This window comes from Mus musculus, chromosome 7 (assembly GCF_000001635.26).
Source record: "Mus musculus strain C57BL/6J chromosome 7, GRCm38.p6 C57BL/6J".
NCBI classification, from domain to species: domain Eukaryota; kingdom Metazoa; phylum Chordata; class Mammalia; order Rodentia; family Muridae; genus Mus; species Mus musculus.
The window spans coordinates 114,493,845-114,511,736 of NC_000073.6; the positions used below are offsets into that span (position 1 = coordinate 114,493,845).

Below are 17,892 nucleotides of genomic sequence, written 5' to 3' on the forward strand. Positions count from 1 at the left end.
TATCAAAGTGTAGCATTCATTTCTAGAAGGACACAGCTCATAAATGTACAACCTGATGCCTTTTCTCATACTGAAGAATTGACATTCCCAATCTCTCTTAGGCCATCTCTGATCATTCTTACAGAATAATTTCAGAGATGCTTAATACTTAGTTTTATTGAAATTACATGAGCTCACATCTTTATTTAGTTCTGATATGTAGGAGGATAGTATTTCAACCAGTTCTCTGTGGAAAACAGTGTTACTCTCACATTATTTTCAGTAAGAGAGACAAGTTAGCATCAGACCAACTCTTGGCCTAAAACTAGAAAAGCTGAATTAAATACTATAGCATCCATTCAAGGCGACACAGCACAACCAAGTGTTCAGAGCATGACAGGGCAAAGACTCATAGCTAAGGCGGAAGATAGACATGACGCAAAGGAAGTAGCCCAAGTGCTTTCTTCTCCAACCCCTTTGGACTGAACTGCAGAAGCAAGGTAACCACAGAACATTATCCTCTGGAAAGACAATAAGGTGCACACGTTGTACGGCATCTTAGTCTAAGGCCTGCCACCTGCAGAAGACTTTTTTAGTGTTAAACTCTCTGTGTAACAAATACATATTTTTTCCTCTTTTTTTTTGTTTTGTTTGTTTTTTAGAATTCTGGAGGTGGAAATGGAGTTGATCTTTCAGTGCTAAATGAAGCTCGCAATATGGTGTCAGACCTGCTGATTGACCCAAGCCTTCCCCCACAAGTCATTTCTTCTCTGCGGAGTATCAGTAGCTTGATGGGTGCTTTCTCAGGTTCCTGTAGGCCAAAGATTAATTCTTTTACACCATTTCCTGGATTTTATCCCTGCTCTGAAGTAGAAGATCCAGTTGAGAAAGGAGATCGAAAACTTCACAAGGTTAAAACACAGTAATCATCCAGCCTTATTTATCTCATTTAATGATTTGTCTTCATTAAAGCATTCCTCTCTATATGTTATATAATACACTCTTTCTTTTCCAAAGATCAGCTTCTTTTGTATCATGCTGCTGGAGCTTTATAGACAGTTATGAATGAAAGTAATTCTGTACTCACTTTTCAGTCATTTCTTCCCAGGGCTGAGGAAATATCATGCTTCTAGCAATTTTTATTTTAAGTATCAATGTTATATTTAGCAGTTGCAGTTTATATGCTAAGAACTATATGATATCATTATAGTAAGAAGTAGATAGCAGCAAGGAACTTAAGTCTAGGTTTATATAAAAGAGATCATATCATTAATCTCTTTTCATTTATAGAGTCCTGTAATTACATTGGTTGAACCAAGAGCAAATGGCCATTATAATAATATTACTTAATGATTTGTATTACTATTACTTAATGATTTTTACAGATTCAAAACCCTGATTGTCTTTACTTCCTGGCATTTTTATAGCTCAGGGAACATAGGTTTTTCCATAATTAGATATGGAATTAATTTTGTCTTGGTACTTAAAAATAAGATTTACTTTAGAAATTAATACATATAGAATATATTAACTTGGTACACATTATGCTTGTTTATTGTGCTGTTATCTATTGTTGAATTGTGACACCTCGCCAATATCTAAAATTATACAGCTTTAAAGCTAAAAATATTTTAAGGATTACTGTAGTTCAGTTGTTTAGAACTAACCAAGGAAATATAAAATTCAAATAACTTATTTTTTAAAATTGTGCTAGTTTATACAGAACCTAGAAAAGGAAAATATGGAATTTTTGAGTTAATTTGATTTTGTCAGGTCTCAATATTTGGGTTTATAAATGTTGAAAAATAAAGCAAGGACAGTTACAGACTTTAAAACTATTGATCATCTGGGTCATAGATAGTTAATCGATGCTTCTACTTTCATAAAATCTAGCAAGTAGTGCCCATATTCACTAGAGTTCATTTCACACTGGTATTGATTTATGTGACTTTTTAGTACACCACATAATTACAAGCACCAATTCTCAAGCTAGTCATGAGTTTTCTTTTTCCTTTTCCTTTCCCACTGACATTTATTAGTCTAAGGTAGTGATTTTTGAAGAGAGTAATTCTTGAAAATTGTGATCATTAGCGGGTGTAGCGGCGTCCTCCTGTAACTGCAGCACTGGGGAGGTGGGGACTGAGCACTGGGTTACATGCTAAGACTTTGCCCCAAAACTTTAAACAAGAAAACAATAATATTCTAGTCAGAAAAGACCCATTGAGAGCTTTACCTTAGTGTGTAGAAAAGTTTTCTTGTATATTTAAAAAAACATTTTAAACGCAATATTAATTAAGCAGAATGTCTAAATAACTCATTTCCTAGGCTTTGTAGATAATTACATTATTTAGAGTGCTGGAATCTGCTGATGTAATTCATTTAAAAACAAGGAAGTAACAATTTTGCCTTTTCTTTGTGTTCTTTAAACTGCTTATTAGAATTTCATATCTAATTTGTCTCTGATTTTGGAAAAGCTTATAAACAAAGATTTATCAGAAAAAAGTCTCAGAATTTGTGAAAAAAAATAGTAAAAGAAAAGGGGATAGAGACAAATGATTCTCTTTTTATTAATTTATTTATTCACTTTATATCCTGATCGAAGCCCTCCTCCTCCCAGTCCCACTCCCCCTAGTCCATCTCTCCAGTACTCCTCTGCTTCTCAGAGAAGGGGAAGTCTCCTAGGGGTACCAGTATGCCCAGCAGGGGGATCCAAAGGCAGGCAACAGGGGACAGATAATTCAGTAGAAACATTCTTTTGTTTTGTTTTGTTTTGTTTTGTTTTTAAACATATGTTACAAACTAAGAAAGCCTATTTAAACCTAAGTCAAAGTAAGCAAAGGTTTGTACATCTATCTTACTGCGAACTTCTACAAAATCAGTGTTCTTGTGAAAACATAAATACAGTATTTACCTTTCTGATATTGCTGTAGTATCTTTTGTGGGGGAAATGTATAAAGCAGACATTATATTAGATGTATGTCATGGGCACATTTATTTATAATAGCTTAAGAAAAGTATTCCCTTTAACTGAATGTTTAGGTCAATTGAGAATTTACTCAAAAAGTTATAGTAAAATAACGTTTAAGATGTTCTGCACTTAATTTGATAATTAATTTTAAAGGTAACTGAGAACCTGGAGCTTTTCCACATTACTGATCACTTATTTACCTTTTGCTAAACACATAAAAAGTGGCAACTACCCTGGACCCTACCTTGCTCTCTGAAGTGAATTTTTAGTGTCAGTCTTCCAGGACCATTTTTGGTTTGGTTTGGTTTTTTGTTTTTTGTTTTTTGGTTTTTTTTTTTGTTTGTTTTAGTTTAAATCGTTTTTTCCTTTTTTATTAGATATTTTCTTTATTTACATTTCAAATGTTATTCCCTTTCCTAGTTTCCCCTCCAAAAATCCCCTATCCTCTCCCCTTCCCCCTGCTCCCCAACCCACCCACTCCCATTCCTGGTCCTGGCATTCCCCTATGGCATAGGGCATGGAGCCTTCACAGGACCAAGGGCCTCTCTTCCCATTGATGACCCACTAGGTCATCCTCTGCTACAAATATAGCTAGAGCCACAAGTTCCACCATGTATTTTCTTTGATTGGTGGTTTAGTTGCAAGGAGCTCTGAAGGTACTAGTTAGTTCATATTGATGTTCCTTCTATGGGGCTTCAGACCCCTTCAGCTTCCTGGGTACTTTCTCTGGCTCCTTCATTGGGGACCCTGTGTTCCATCCTATAGATGACTGTGAGCATCCACGTCTGTATTTGCCAGGCACTGGCAGAGCCTCATAGGAGACAGCTTTATCAGGCTCCTGTCCACGACCATTTTTTAAGCTCTGATTTTTTTCACTCTTGAAACTATGAATAAAATGTAAAAATGAAAAAAGTGTAGTTTGTCATAAGAGTTCAGGAGCTTTTGATTAAGAATAAATAGTTAACAATGTCAAATGTGGAAATTGGAAGTGGAAGTAGAAAGTTGGAAGATTTTCAAAGTGAAGTTTGTTTTACCTGTACATATTATATTATTTGTGATGTGCCACTATATGCAACATATTAAAGGATGATAATTTAGCTGTTTTAAAATTATTTGACAGGGATTGAGTGGCAGAACCAGTTTCCCAACTCCACAGCTGAGGAGGAGCTCTGGAGCCTCATCGTTGCTGACTAATGAGCACTGTTCAAGGTGGGATCGCAGCAGTGGTAAGAGGTCTTACCAAGAACTCAGTGTTTCAAGGTAAAACTCTGAGAACCTTTTCAGTGTAAAGCATCCCCTCTTTTTGGACAAGGTTTGAAGTAGTTTTAAAATCAAGAAAGAACTGTTGCAGTATGTTTAGGACAGTGTAGGCAGTAATTCTTAAAGGTGGTAAAGTCTGAGAAGGCCCCAAATATAAAGACTATATTCAGACTCTAGCTAGTGTTTTAGTTCTCGTGTCAGTCAGTGAAAACAATGGAATGAGATAAAGTGTTGGAAGTTAACTATAAGGCTAGAGAAATACAACTCTAGGGGTGATGCAGGCTTCTAAAGAGAGAGTGGCACTATAGATAACTTGAAGGGCAAGTTTTAACGTGAGAGAAGTATTGCTCAAAGTATTATTCCATAGAAAAGAAACATCAGGGAATCCCAGAAATGGTTGGAGTTTTCTTTGGAATGGGGTTTCTACCTTTTCTGTTTTTATGTGGGTTTTCAGATGCATGGTAGAGACAGACAGTTTTGGGTTACATCTTGTTTTTGTTGAACCTGTGTAGCCTACTTTATCAATAATAGTTATAATCAAGAAACTATTAAAAAGAAGGTAACAAGTTATCAAAGCTTAGGTCAGCTGGGTAGAGAGGATGTTGGAGCCTTTAAAAACCATATCCATGAGTTGGCTTCAGTTCTCAATAGTTCTCAGCTTTCCTAATACAGTGACCCTTTAATGCAGTTCCTCATGTTGTGACCCCCCAATCATAACATTATTTTTGTTGTTACTTTATAACTATAATTTTGCTACTGTTATGAATAATAGTGTTAAAATCTGTTTTCTGATGGTCTTAGGTGACCTCTGTGAAATGGTCATTTGACTCCTAGAGGGTCGTGATCCGCAGGTTGAGAACCACTGGCCTAGGGCAACTAAAATCAATTTAGCATCCTGGACCCTTCTGATCTCTACTGCAGAGGATCCAACCTAGAGCACTGCCACATGCTAGGCACACTTTCTACTGTCAATGGTGGCGCATCTTTCAAATTTATGGAAGCAGTCACTAATCGATTGTGTAGTATGCCAGTTACTGACTTGGAAAGGACAAATTATGTTCTTCAGACTTATCATCATAGTTGCTAGTTTAAGGTGGCAAAAATGTTCCAAATCCTGTTTCCACATACATATTATATAATCCCTTGAGAACTGGCTTGAAACGAAAACTGCTAAATCAGAAATCACAATTAATTTAACTGTGAGGCTGGGAAAATACAGGAACTAAAAATTTATGAATATTAATAAGTAACATTTCCCCAATAACAGAGGACTCAGTTCTTATTCTGAAAGCCATGAATGACGGATAGAACCTTCTTTTCAGTCATTTATCTGGGTTAGTAGAATTGTAATGAATGGAAATTCCATGTTAGGCCACACTATCTTACAACTGAGCAGGAGTCAAGCTAAACTTTATTTAGTTTGAACTGTGTAAAATTACACATTTGAGACAGTAGATGGCAGGATTGATACATAGCTGTTCATATGTTAAACTGTTAAGATTTATATGTGAAATATTCTCAGATAATTATATTTTCCACATTCTTTTATGGTTTGTTAACTTGAATTTTGTTGTGTTTGATCAAAATAATTCCTTTCTCATAAAACTTTTAATGTATAGAACAGTAGAATCAAGTATGAATAATTTATAGTACAGAAGAATGAGAAGCTGCAAAAATTTTGCCTTGAATGTAAACATGATAGCTTTTTCTCTAATTTATTTAAAAGTATTTTATAGCTTTATATCATCAAGAATAATTAATTTTTATTCATTTTAATTGAATTTCCTATACCACTAACTACATTAAATTCACTTTTTTTTTTTTTTTTTTCTGAGACAGGGTTTCTCTGTATAGCCCTGGCTGTCCTGGAACTCACTTTGTAGACCAGGCTGGCCTCAAACTCAGAAATCTGCCTGCCTCTGCCTCCCAAGTGCTGGGATTAAAGGCGTGTGCCACCACCGCCCGGCTTAAATTCACATTTATTTGTATAAAACATATTGCAAGATTGACAACAAAACAAAACAAAACCACCTTCCTTGTTGCCTAGTGTGAGCCTTTGACAACTTTGAAGACTATATGTTGAAATTCAGTGTTCTAAGTCTCTAAAAATAGGACAAATCTTGCTGGAGGGTTTTCAGGGTTATTTCTCCCTGAAAAAAATTATATTGTGGAGAACTTACTGTGAAACTCCTCAATACTCGACACGTTGGCAGTTTTTGCTTTTGATGAGAACACAGGAACATAATTTAATTGAAATATAAAGTACACTCTACTTTTTTGTTTGTTGGTTTGTTTTGTTTTATTTTATTTTTAGTAGAGCTTTAAAATCTTGGCTCTTACTGTGGTACAAACTCAAAGTAAGAATAATTTTTAGACATTGGAATTCATTGTAGTAAGGCTGTACTTCAGTGTCCCTCACATCACCAAAGGATTTTACCTCCATAGTAGCTAAGCTAAGAGTTGACAGTTCTGCTGCGCCAAGGGATGAATTGTAGACATGATTATTTGGATACAGATTTCCTGCAATGGTCAAAGCTACTTGACTTGAGTGATTGTATCATTCTCAGCCCACTGGGAACAGGTTACATTCATTTAAGAAATGGTGTGTGTATTAAGATGGTCTATCCATAAAGTCATTCATCAACTGTTTCAATGAACAGTGTTTCTGCTTAGAGGGTGGCACAGACATTAGGTGAGGGTAAGATTCTGGTTCGTTAGCTGTGAATGATTTTGAAAAGTATTCATCTCAGAAAAAGAGTAACTTATAAGGTCCTTTTCTTCAAAATTGGTACAGTAATTATAAGCAAAACATTCAGTTTCACTCTTTATTGTTCTCTTACAAGCCACCTCCCAAATTAATTGTCTATATTTCTTTGGCTGTATAAATAACTTTGAAATATGTTAGCTGTTCTGAAAACCACAGTATAGGGTAAAAACATCAAAGAAACAATCCTACTAATAAAGAGGCTGAGATAGGAGAAGCATGCTTTCAAGACCATTATATGGCACACAGCAAGACCCTGACATGTACAAACAAGCAGAAAGTGTATATGGATTGTACAATATTGGATCTGTTTCTCCAATTAACAAATTAGAGAGGCTGGATGATAGCCAACAAATTTCTAATTCCTCATATTTTTGAATTTCAATTGATTAGGATATGTTGGTAATATTAATTTTCATATTAAGAGACATTAAGGAAAAGTGATTGTTACTGTTATTTTTGTTGTTAGAGGTGGAATTATGTTTGTGTGGGTTTGTTGAAAGATTACTTTCTTGCTTTTTCTAGGGTGCAGTTTCACCCCTTGTGTCTGTGTTTTCCATCTATTTTCCTTTGTAGGGCTGGATTTGTGGAAAGATATTGTGTAAATTTGGTTTTGTCATGGGATATCTTGTTTTCTTCATCTATGGTTATTGAGAGTTTTTTGGGTATAGTAGCCTGGACTGGCATTTGTGTTCTCTTAGGTCTATATGACATCTGCCCAGGATCTTCTAGCTTTCATACTCTCTGTGAGAAGTCTGGTGTAATTCTGATAGTTCTGCCTTTATATGTTATTTGACTTTTTTCCCTTACTGCTTTTAATATTCTTTCTTTGTTTAGTGCATTTGTTTTGATTATTATGTGACAGGAGGAATTTCTTTTCTGGTCCAGTCTATTTGGAGTTCTGTAGGCTTCTTGTATGTTCATAGGTATCTCTTTTTTTAGGTTAGGGAAGTTTTCTTCTATAATTTTGTTGAAGATATTTACTCGCTCTTTAAGTTGGGAATCTTCATTCTCTTCTATACCTATTATCCTTAGGTTTGGTCTTCTCATTGTGTCATGGATTTCATGGATGTTTTGGGTTAGGAGCTTTTTACTATTTGCATTTTTTGACTGTTGTGTCAATGTTTTCTATGGTATCTTCTGCACCCGAGATTCTCTCTTCTATCTCTTGTATTGTTGGTGATGTTTGCATCTATAACTCCTGATCACTTTCCTAGGTTTTCTAACTCCAGGGTTGTCTCCCTTTGTGATTTCTTTATTGTTTCTAGTTCCAGTTTTAGATCCTGGATGGTTTTGTTCGTTTCTTTTGCCTGTTTGGTTGTGTTTTCCTGTAATTCTTTAAGGAATTTTTTTTTTTTTTTTTTTTTTTTTTTTTTTTTTTTTTTTTTGGTTTTCGAGACAGGGTTTCTCTGTGTAGTCCTGGCTGTCCTGGAACTCACTTTGTAGACCATGCTGGCCTTGAACTCAGAAATCCACCTGCCTCTGTTCCCTAAGTGCTGGGATTAAAGGCGTGCACCACCAGCCCAGCTCTATTTATGTCCTTCTTAAAGGTCTCTCCCCTCCCCTCCCCTCCCCTCCCCTCCCCTCCTCCTTTTTTTTTTTTTTTTTTTAAGGAAAGTATGATACAGGCCAGTGTGAAATAAGAAAGGGGAAATGAGCTAAGACAGGTTTCCTTGCCATAGGAAGGAATTATTGTCTTGGAAATACCTAGTTGGGTTTAAGTTTTTGTTTTTACTGTTCACATTTGCAGTATGGCAATATATTTTCAGTTAAAAATGTTTGACATCGGCTGGCAAGATGGGTCAGTGGGTAGGAGCACTGACTGCTCTTCTGAAGGTCCTGAGTTCAAATCCCAGCAACCACATGGTGGTTCACAACCACTGGTAATGAGATCTGATGCCCTCTTCTGGCAGCGTCTGAAGACAGCTACAGTGTACTTATGTATAATAATAAATAAATCTTTAAAAAAATGTTTGACATATTAAATTCAACTCATTTTTATCTTAAGTGCTGCCTCAGAAATTAAAATACGATCTAGATAAAATTTCATCTTCACTTGAGAAGTGTTTTTGATGTGCACAGATTCTCTGGATTCAGGTAACATATTGAAACAGACTCATATTTTTTAGATTTAGAAACTTAGCCAAAAATTTAATTGTTTTTATGATATGTGTCTCCTTTAAATAGACATATACCTAAAATGCCAAATATAATTTTTCTAGTATATAGAAGCTGGAGTTTCTCCATAATATATTTCCATGTGTTCTTTATACATAGTTAGGGCAACATAGTGTGTTGGCTAGTTTGACACGAGCCAGGGTCATCTTGAAAGAGGAACTCAATTCCATCAGGCACTTTAGGCAAAGCTGGTGGGGCATTTTCTTGATTACTGATCAGTGTGTGAGGGCTAAGCTCACTGTGGACAGTGCCACTCTTGGGCTGTTTGGGTCCTGGGGACTCTTAAGTCAAGCTGAGCAAACCCAGCAGGGCAAGCTTTGAGCTCTGCTCCTCCACAGCCTCTGCCTCCAGGCTCCTGCCTTTCATTCCATCAGTGATGGAGTGTGACCTGAGAGTTATAAGCTGATATAAACAAACCGTTTCCTCTCCAAGTCACTTTTGGGCATGGCATTTAATCATAGCAATAGAAACCATAACTGATACAGTCAAGAATTTGTAAAACAGCAACAACCACCCTTTTTTGTAATACACGTCTCTGGATCCATGCTATACAAAATAAATTAATGCAGAGACAAATGTTTTTATCTGCACTAAGTTGTGGCCTTTAGCTATAAATGGATATTGAACATTTGGGTGGTGTGTAGTATGACTAAATCATTGAATTATAAGTAAATATTAGAGAATTTAATTTAAAAAGTCATGTGACCAACATAAAGATATACACTAAATGATATCAATTAATAGCAGTGATACTTTTATCCAGGAAACTTAAGGATGTTTTGCAATAGCTCTGCATTCTCTGCATTCACCTTGATATTGTTATAGTTCTCTCTCATCCTAGGTTTTTGGGTCTTGATTTGAACTCAGCTTTGTGGTTGATTATAGTTTCCCTGACTATGAATTTAACACTATTACAGTATTAAACCTCTCTTAATATAACTGAAACCAAATTTCTAATCCCTCAGATGTCTTTTTAAAATTTGTTATCTGGTTTTTGGCCTTTATTTCTTGGTATAATTCTATCTTCCTTTGGGTTAGGGTTTGTTTACTAAGTTAAATTACCTTGAATAGTTGCTAATATTTTTGTACCCTGTACCTTATTCCGCAGATAACAGTTAAGTCTATTGGTAATGGCGCCTCATGTTTCATCTTCTCCTTTATCACTTTACCTACACTATTTTGTAGTTTTGCTACAAGCCACTTGGGCTACTGAGTTAGCCTCCTCGACAGTTTTAGTGTCCTTTACCAATTGTTTGGTCTTCCTTAAGGAAGGCGTGATTGTATGACTTTTCTAATCATTAAGTTTTGGGATGCCTTACTAATACCTATAGAATGATTCTGAACACTTATTCTGGAGGTTGAAAATATGTTATTACCTTATGACAAATCTGCAGTCTTGCTTGGAAAAGATGGAAATCAATGTCTTTCAAAGAATGTGGGTAACAAGAGTCACTGGGTTAACTTACACTGAAAGATAGAACAGAAACAGGAAAAATGTTGCTGATTAAAAAAGAGCATTGAAAATAATTTGGAAAGCTCTCTACACGAAAACAGTTTGTGTTAGATTTCTTGACAAAATAACCGAATGATGAGCAAAAGCTTCAGCTTCTGAGAAAAGCAGCTCTGTTTGTAAGAAGCAACCTGTTCAGCTGTGGATTTCCCTCACTCCCCTCCATTTTATGAAACTTCTCACTTTCTAGCCATTCTTACTGAAGTCTTTCAGTTACAGTGCAGGGTTTGTAATTACACTACTATAGATCTTTAAAGACAGATGGCTGGTTAAAAATGTCCTGTATAGTCTGGCATCCATGTTGAATTTCGATGTTGATGCTGTAAAGAGAAAGTACTCACTCAAAATTACACAGTAGACAAGATCTATATGTTGTAAAGTAAAAACCTAAAGAGTCTATTATTTATTTGTCCCCCCCCAATCCTTTGAATACCTTTATCAATTCTGTGCTATATTTATAGTGAATGTGGATATGAAAAAGACACATACCCAAAAGGAACTCACAGATCAATGAGAGAAATTAATCTCTAGGGACTGGGCAAATGGCTCAGTGAAAAAAATGGCTGGCTATACAAGTGTAAGGGTCTGCGTTTGGATTCCTGGCACCTATATAGATGGTGGGTTGGAAGTTCATTTGTAATGTCAGCACTCAGAAGGCAGAGAAAAGGTATCCTGAGATCAATGGATTAACTAGGATAGCCCTATTAGCAAGCTTTGGGCTCAGTGGTAAGACTTGAGTGCAGTTGAGATCAATCAGTGAAGATTCCATATGTCAGTCTCAAGCCTCCTCACACTTGCTTATACATATACAAGTGTAGCTTCCTGTGAACACATACATGTGCCCATACACATGAACATGCATACACACATGCACTCATACCACGTAAACATTCAAGAAATCTTTAAGCATTAAAATTATGACCAATATGGAAACATTTATAATAGAAATCTGAATCAGCACCTCTGAGGTCAAAAGTAGCTCCTTGTTGAGTAAAGAGCAGGAAGGACGGATGGAGCTGGGAGAAGCTTACCGAGAACAGAGCCGATGTCAATAAAAATTGAAAGCAAGTAGACAATGAATGTAGTCCTAAGGCCTGCTCAATTGCTGTGATAAGTTTGGCATACTTATAACTATTTAGAAAAATGCCTGCTAAATAAGTGACTTACAGGAGTAGCAGTCAGTATATGTTTAAGGTCACATCTGGAGACAACCTGTATCATCTGAAACCTTGTTAGAAAACCATATTAACTTGGCCTATCCAAGACTTTAGCAAATTGGAAACTGTGGGGATGGAAGCAGAGTCTGTTTTCAGAAGCCTTCCAGGTAATAACTTACCTTCAGAATGATGAATAAATTACACTGCTGGGCCGAACCTGCTCCATCCTGTTTTGTGAGAAGCATCATGAGGGAACTCACTCAAGCCAGTTTAGAGTATTCACAGGCTTCGTTGCTACTGCGGCAGCACTGAGAAATTGCATCAGAAACATTATGAACAGAAAAGTCAGAAGCATTTATTATTTTGCTCTTTTAATAGAAAAGCTTTACTGGTTCTCCTCTAGGTCTGAGGCTGATGTCCTATGTTGGAGAGTAGAAGTATTAATTTGCTAATTGATTTGCAAAGAGAAAATAGGAAATAAAAAAAATTTTATGATCTAAAAATTCTTACTTTTTCTTTCTTTTAGTCATGGATGCCACCTAAATGGGCCTTTTAGTTCAAATCTTTTTACAATTCCAAAGCAGAGGTCATCGTCTGTGTCACTGACGCACCATGCAGGTCTGAGAAGAGCTGGTAAGAAATCACCCTGATTTACAAATAACCTTACTGTCGGACAGGCAGACTCTGCACCCTTGGGCTCTTTATATCTCAGTCTTTCAAGTAGTTGGAACTTAGGTGTACATTATCTTATCCGGCTTACAAATGATTCTTTTTAAATTAAACATTAGAGCCCTCAAACCATATGGTGATGTACATACTTTTCATTTCACAAATTTTGAATATCATACAGTGTGTTAACATGATTAAGTCATTTGTGTTGACTACTACTTGGTCCATTTGTTAGTTCACGCAGCAAACAGATTTTCAACATATATGTACTATATACTTTGATATTAGCATTTAGATAAAACATAAAAAAATATTTTACTGACTTGAAATAGGTACAGATCCAGAACAAGAGAAATTTTTTTAGGAAAGTGTACTGATTTTGTAAAATGATAATTGTGGTAAAATATTTAGTATGAGGGTAGAAAATTCCCAGCCTGTAACCTGACAGTTACAGGCAGTCTCTGGATGCCCTTACCTTCAGACTCTGCTTCACTCTTTGTCCCTGCATTTCCTTTTGACAGGAGCAATTCTGGATTATTATTTTTGAGGTGGTGGGTGGCCCTCAAACAGGGGCCATGCCTATCCACTGGATATGGTCTCTATGGGTTCTATCTCGCCCTTGTTGGGTATTTTGGCTAATGTCCTCTCTGTTGGGTCCTGGGAACCTCTTGGGTCCCTGGCATCTGGACTTTCTAGTGGCTATCCCTAGGTCCCCCTCTCCCACTGCTATATGCCTCCTTTCAAATTCCTGACCCTGATACTTCTCCTTTCTCTCTCTTATCTGAACTTGCTCCCTTTTTCCCTCCTCCTCCTGTCTCCCTCCCAGGTCCCTCTCTCCCTCTACTTTCAAAGATTATTTTCTTCCCCCTTCTGAGTAGGACTGTAGCATCTTCTTGGGTTTCATATGGTCTGTGAGTTGTATCATGGGTATTTCAAGCTTTGCTTTTTTTTTTTTTTTTTTGGCTAATATCCACTAACCAGTGAGTACATACCATGTGTGTTCTTTTTTGACTTGGGTTATCTCACTCAGGATAGTTTCAAGATCCCAACCATTTGCCTGCAAATTTCATAAAGTCATTATTTTTAATAGCTGAGTAGTACTCCATTGTGTAAATGTACCACATTTTCTATATCCATTCCTCTGTTGAGGGACATTTGGGTTCTTTCCAGCTTCTGGCTATTATAAATAAGGCTGCTATGAACATAGTGAAATTCAACACATTTTTAGCATAAAGTAGTCTCTAAGTGTTTGTTGAATGAGGTGGAAGCTCGTGGATGTTTCTTTTAAAAGGACCCATCCCTGTGCTAGTAGAAATTTGTCAGTTTGCTTAATGTTGTTACGAACTTTAGTTTTTCAATATTGAATATTATGAATTAAGAAAAAATTTCAGTACATTTTGTCATGTGGATTGTCAAGCTTTTTTTTAATAGAATGTAAAAGCTGATCTGTTTTTCTTTTTTTCTTGCAATCACAGGCCTTTCATAAAACATAAAAGATCAAGACCCATGTGAACTCAAAAAATTTCTGCTGTGCAGATAGATGTTTAAAGGAACTCAGTTTTTACATTGTATATGTTGTTATGCCAGACAAATATACCAGATGCTTAAATTCTTAGACTGTATCAAAGCCCAGCATAAATACAAACTTATTAAGTGATTGAATTTTTTAGGAGGCAAATGCTCTTTATGAAAACTCAAAACACATACAGTGAATGCATACTCATAAATCCATACTTATTTATATATCCTCTCTCTTAATTTTTAGGTGCTTTGCCCAGCCACAGTCTTCTGAATTCTTCAAGCCATGTACCAGTGTCTGCTGGCTCTCTAACTAATCGATCACCCATAGGATTTCCTGATACCACTGATTTTCTTACTAAGCCAAATATTATTTTACATAGATCACTGGGCAGTGTATCAAGTGCAGCAGATTTCCATCAGTACCTTAGGAACTCTGACAGCAATCTGTGTAGCAGGTCAGTACCATGGCCACTTTGTTTTTGTTTTAGATCACAAGTTCTCTTAAAAGAATTAGCAGTTTTCTGATTCTGTATTATAAGTGGAGGATATATTAAAATTGTATCCGTTGATATATGTAGTAGTTTTAAATAAAGCTTTTCTCAGTTTAATGCTATTATTTCTCAGATAAATAATTTCTTTCTGAGGTGAAATACAGTGGTATTTTACTCCTCATATCGTTTCAGTAAACAGAATTATTTAATATACACTACTTTGTGGTTATGTTGCAGTCCTTTGTTGATTTGGTCTTTTTAGAAATACAGGGTTTTAACTTAGACACCACAATTGACTTTCAAATGTATGTTATTTCCTTTAAGGACACAGGAGTTTCCTAAATAATACCATTCAGGTTCATGCACAGATTAACGTCTTAGGATATGTTACAGTTGAGATCTCATTTAAAATTCAGGCAGATTTCCTAGTTATGTTTAGGTAAAATAAAACAAAACTTCATTTATCATATATACATTTATCTGTTTTATTCTACTAGCTGTGGACACCAAATACTCAAATATGTTTCAACATGTGAACCCGATGGTACAGACCACCCCAGTGAAAAATCAGGTGAGAATGCATTAGTTGTATGTATTTTGAGTTCAAGGCTAGTTTTACAGTGCTTGTTTAAACATCCATTTCCCTAGTTTTACATTTCTGGGTTTTTGTTTTCTGTGGTGAAATGCAGGAGAGTACTCCACACTGATGACATCACAGCTCACACTTCCTCATCTCCATGGTGGGCAGTACAGTGGTTTTTACTTGTTCTCCAGGATTAGTAAGAGTGACTAACGAGTGACAGGTGCTGGGCATATTTTTAAGAGCAAGAAATGTGTTGTACAGATGAATATAGTCTTTGGTTATGGCTAGTTTTAATAAAGAGTGGAATTAGTAATGTGGAAACCTGTACCACACAATTTATGTTTGAAAGGGATTATGTAGTTTTAAGGTATTGAGAGAAATGATTAGTGTCATTTGGAAGCATTTGATACCCTCAGACAAGAAATGCTATTGATGAAATTTTAGCTATTCCATAACTTAAAAAAATTGTTATGGAACGTATAAGCTCTAAAAGGCTATATCTTAGGCAAAAGGGTAACAGAGAAATAGGCTCTTGCCAATCCTTTCTGGACTATAAAATTCACTTTTAAATGTATACAACTCAACAGGTTTTAAAAACATATTTATTTATTTGTTTGTTTGTTTATGTAATTTACATATGATAAGGTTGTTTAAAAGAAGACTGACTAATCTTTCACACACACTTCCCAAAACAACACAACCTTGCAGCTTACTCATTTGACTTGTGTTACTCAAACACCACATGGAGTCATCACAAGAACAGGCAACAGACTGATATCTTTCATATGCAAATCTAAAAATGTCCCCTGTGGTCACATGGGATTCCAAAATGCAAGAATCATGGGGTATCCAAAGGTTAATAAATAATATATACCAAATAAAGAGAGAAATAAGATCACATGATAGTGTCCAGAGAGAAAAGAAGCAATAACAATTTTGTTTGTTGACAGAAACAAACTTACAATAGACTAAATAGTTCCTCAACTTGATAAAACTTATATCCACTGCTAACATCTGTAATTCAAAAGAGATAATATTATTAATTTTTTATTATATTTAACTTATTGTTTATGTGGCTGAGGTTTGAAATGAGAGCGCTGTGAATATTTATTTGACAAGGACTCTACAACTGAGCTCCATTCCTAAAGGTCTTACATTTTACTTAGAAAGAGAGAAATTTGGGAAAAAATAATTTTTAAGTACAAATTTAACCACTTCTAATAGAAAAAAATTGGCTTTAGCAATTTAAAGCTTAGTTAAACCTGTTGGGGCAGGCTTTGATAGCTACTTGGGAGTATACAGCCTGGGTTACAGAGTGAAGGCCAGCCTGGTTAGACAATAGATAAAGGCCATTCTCTGAAAATTAATGAAACATGTTTGAAACTTCCAACTTTTAAAAATTTATGTGTATATGTTTTGCCTGCATGTATGTCTATGCACTGTGTGCATCCATTGCCTATGGGACCAGAAGAAGGCATTGGTTTCTCGGAATTTTTGTTACAGGTAACTAACCATAACCACCATGAGCCACCATGTGGGTGCCAGAAGTTGAACCTAGTTCTTCTGGGGGAACAGATAGTACTGTTAACTGCGGAACCATCCCCCTAGTCCTCTGCCTTAAAATTTAAAAGTAAAAAGGGGGCCGAGGATATAGCTCAGTGGTAGAGCTTTTACCTACCACCACCAATAAGGTCCTAGTTCAGTACCCACTGGTACCTAAAGAAGGAGGCAAAAAAAGGAAATAAAAGGGATTATTATTCAAAGGTACTAATAAGAAAATGAAAGGACAAATCCAGAGTAACAGGAGATATTTGCAAATTATTTGTCTAAATAGAAATTGTATCCAAGTAGTATAAAGAGCTTTAAAATTTTAATAGTAGTATGTCAGACTACTTAGATAAAAATGGAGTAAAGTACTTATAGTATGAATGCAGGAAGAGGGGGCAAAAAGATCATGAATTTGAGGTCAGCCTGGGTACCTAGTAAAACCTGTGTCAAAAATAACATAAAACAAATAAAACATGAAGAAGAGGAGGAGTAGGAGGAGAGGGTGGTAGTATTTCAGTGAAAGTCATTTGACAAAAAAAAGCTAACTGGATAATTAAATAGAAAAAGATGGCTGACATTGTTAGGGAAATGCAATTACTACTACACAGATCACAGCAATACTCTACGTAGAATAGCTAAAGTCAAAGGGAGAGTCACTTGTGAAAGGGTGCAGAGGAGTTTGGACCCTGTACAAAAACATTTGACAGTTTCTAGAAAGTTACATGTAGATTTACATGACTCAGTAGTATTACAGTCCAGAATATACCAGGAGAAAACATACACAATGTATCCTTAGTCATCATAGTGCAGGTGAGGGAGCAGTACAAACTCCAGCTGTGAGTCGATAATGCTGTAGGCATGCGTCTGTAAACTGTATTTAGCAGTTACAGTAATGAACTTTTGATATATGGACCAACAACACAAATAATATTGTTTTAAGTGAAAGAAGCCTGGTTCAAAATACTTACATTTTATACATAGATATATAATAAATATTATTACATCTACAAGAAATCCTCAAAATGTAAATGTATACAATGTCAGAACAGTTGAGATCTATCTAAAAGGAGAATGGAGATGAACAACAAACATCCATGAGGGATGTTGTGTAGATGATGAGAGTGTTCTAAAAGTAGATGACATGATAGCTGTGTAACCTTCTATTTACTAAAAATAGTTATTTGTACACTGAGAGTACAAGCTAAATTTTCTTTTATTCACCCAAAATTCAGGTGCTAACACCTGAAGTGTCGGGGCCTTTGGG

General features: G+C 35.8%; 1 protein-coding gene across 4 annotated transcripts in view; it reads left to right on the forward strand.

Annotated features, from left to right (window-relative positions):
- Pde3b (phosphodiesterase 3B, cGMP-inhibited) overlaps positions 1-17,892 on the forward strand; it is a 122,717-nt gene that overhangs the window by 78,623 nt on the left and 26,202 nt on the right. For 3 of the 4 annotated variants that reach the window (XR_003946416.1, XR_001785490.2, NM_011055.2), the window contains exons 3-7: positions 642-890; positions 4,068-4,207; positions 12,343-12,449; positions 14,251-14,461; positions 14,995-15,068. Coding sequence is in view for 2 of the 4 variants with exons in the window: in NM_011055.2 (NP_035185.2) it covers positions 642-890; positions 4,068-4,207; positions 12,343-12,449; positions 14,251-14,461; positions 14,995-15,068 (781 nt within the window). In the remaining 2 variants the exon portion in view is untranslated. The remainder of the gene's footprint in view (positions 1-641; positions 891-4,067; positions 4,208-12,342; positions 12,450-14,250; positions 14,462-14,994; positions 15,069-17,892) is intronic. The other variant, XM_006507438.4, reaches the window with a different exon arrangement.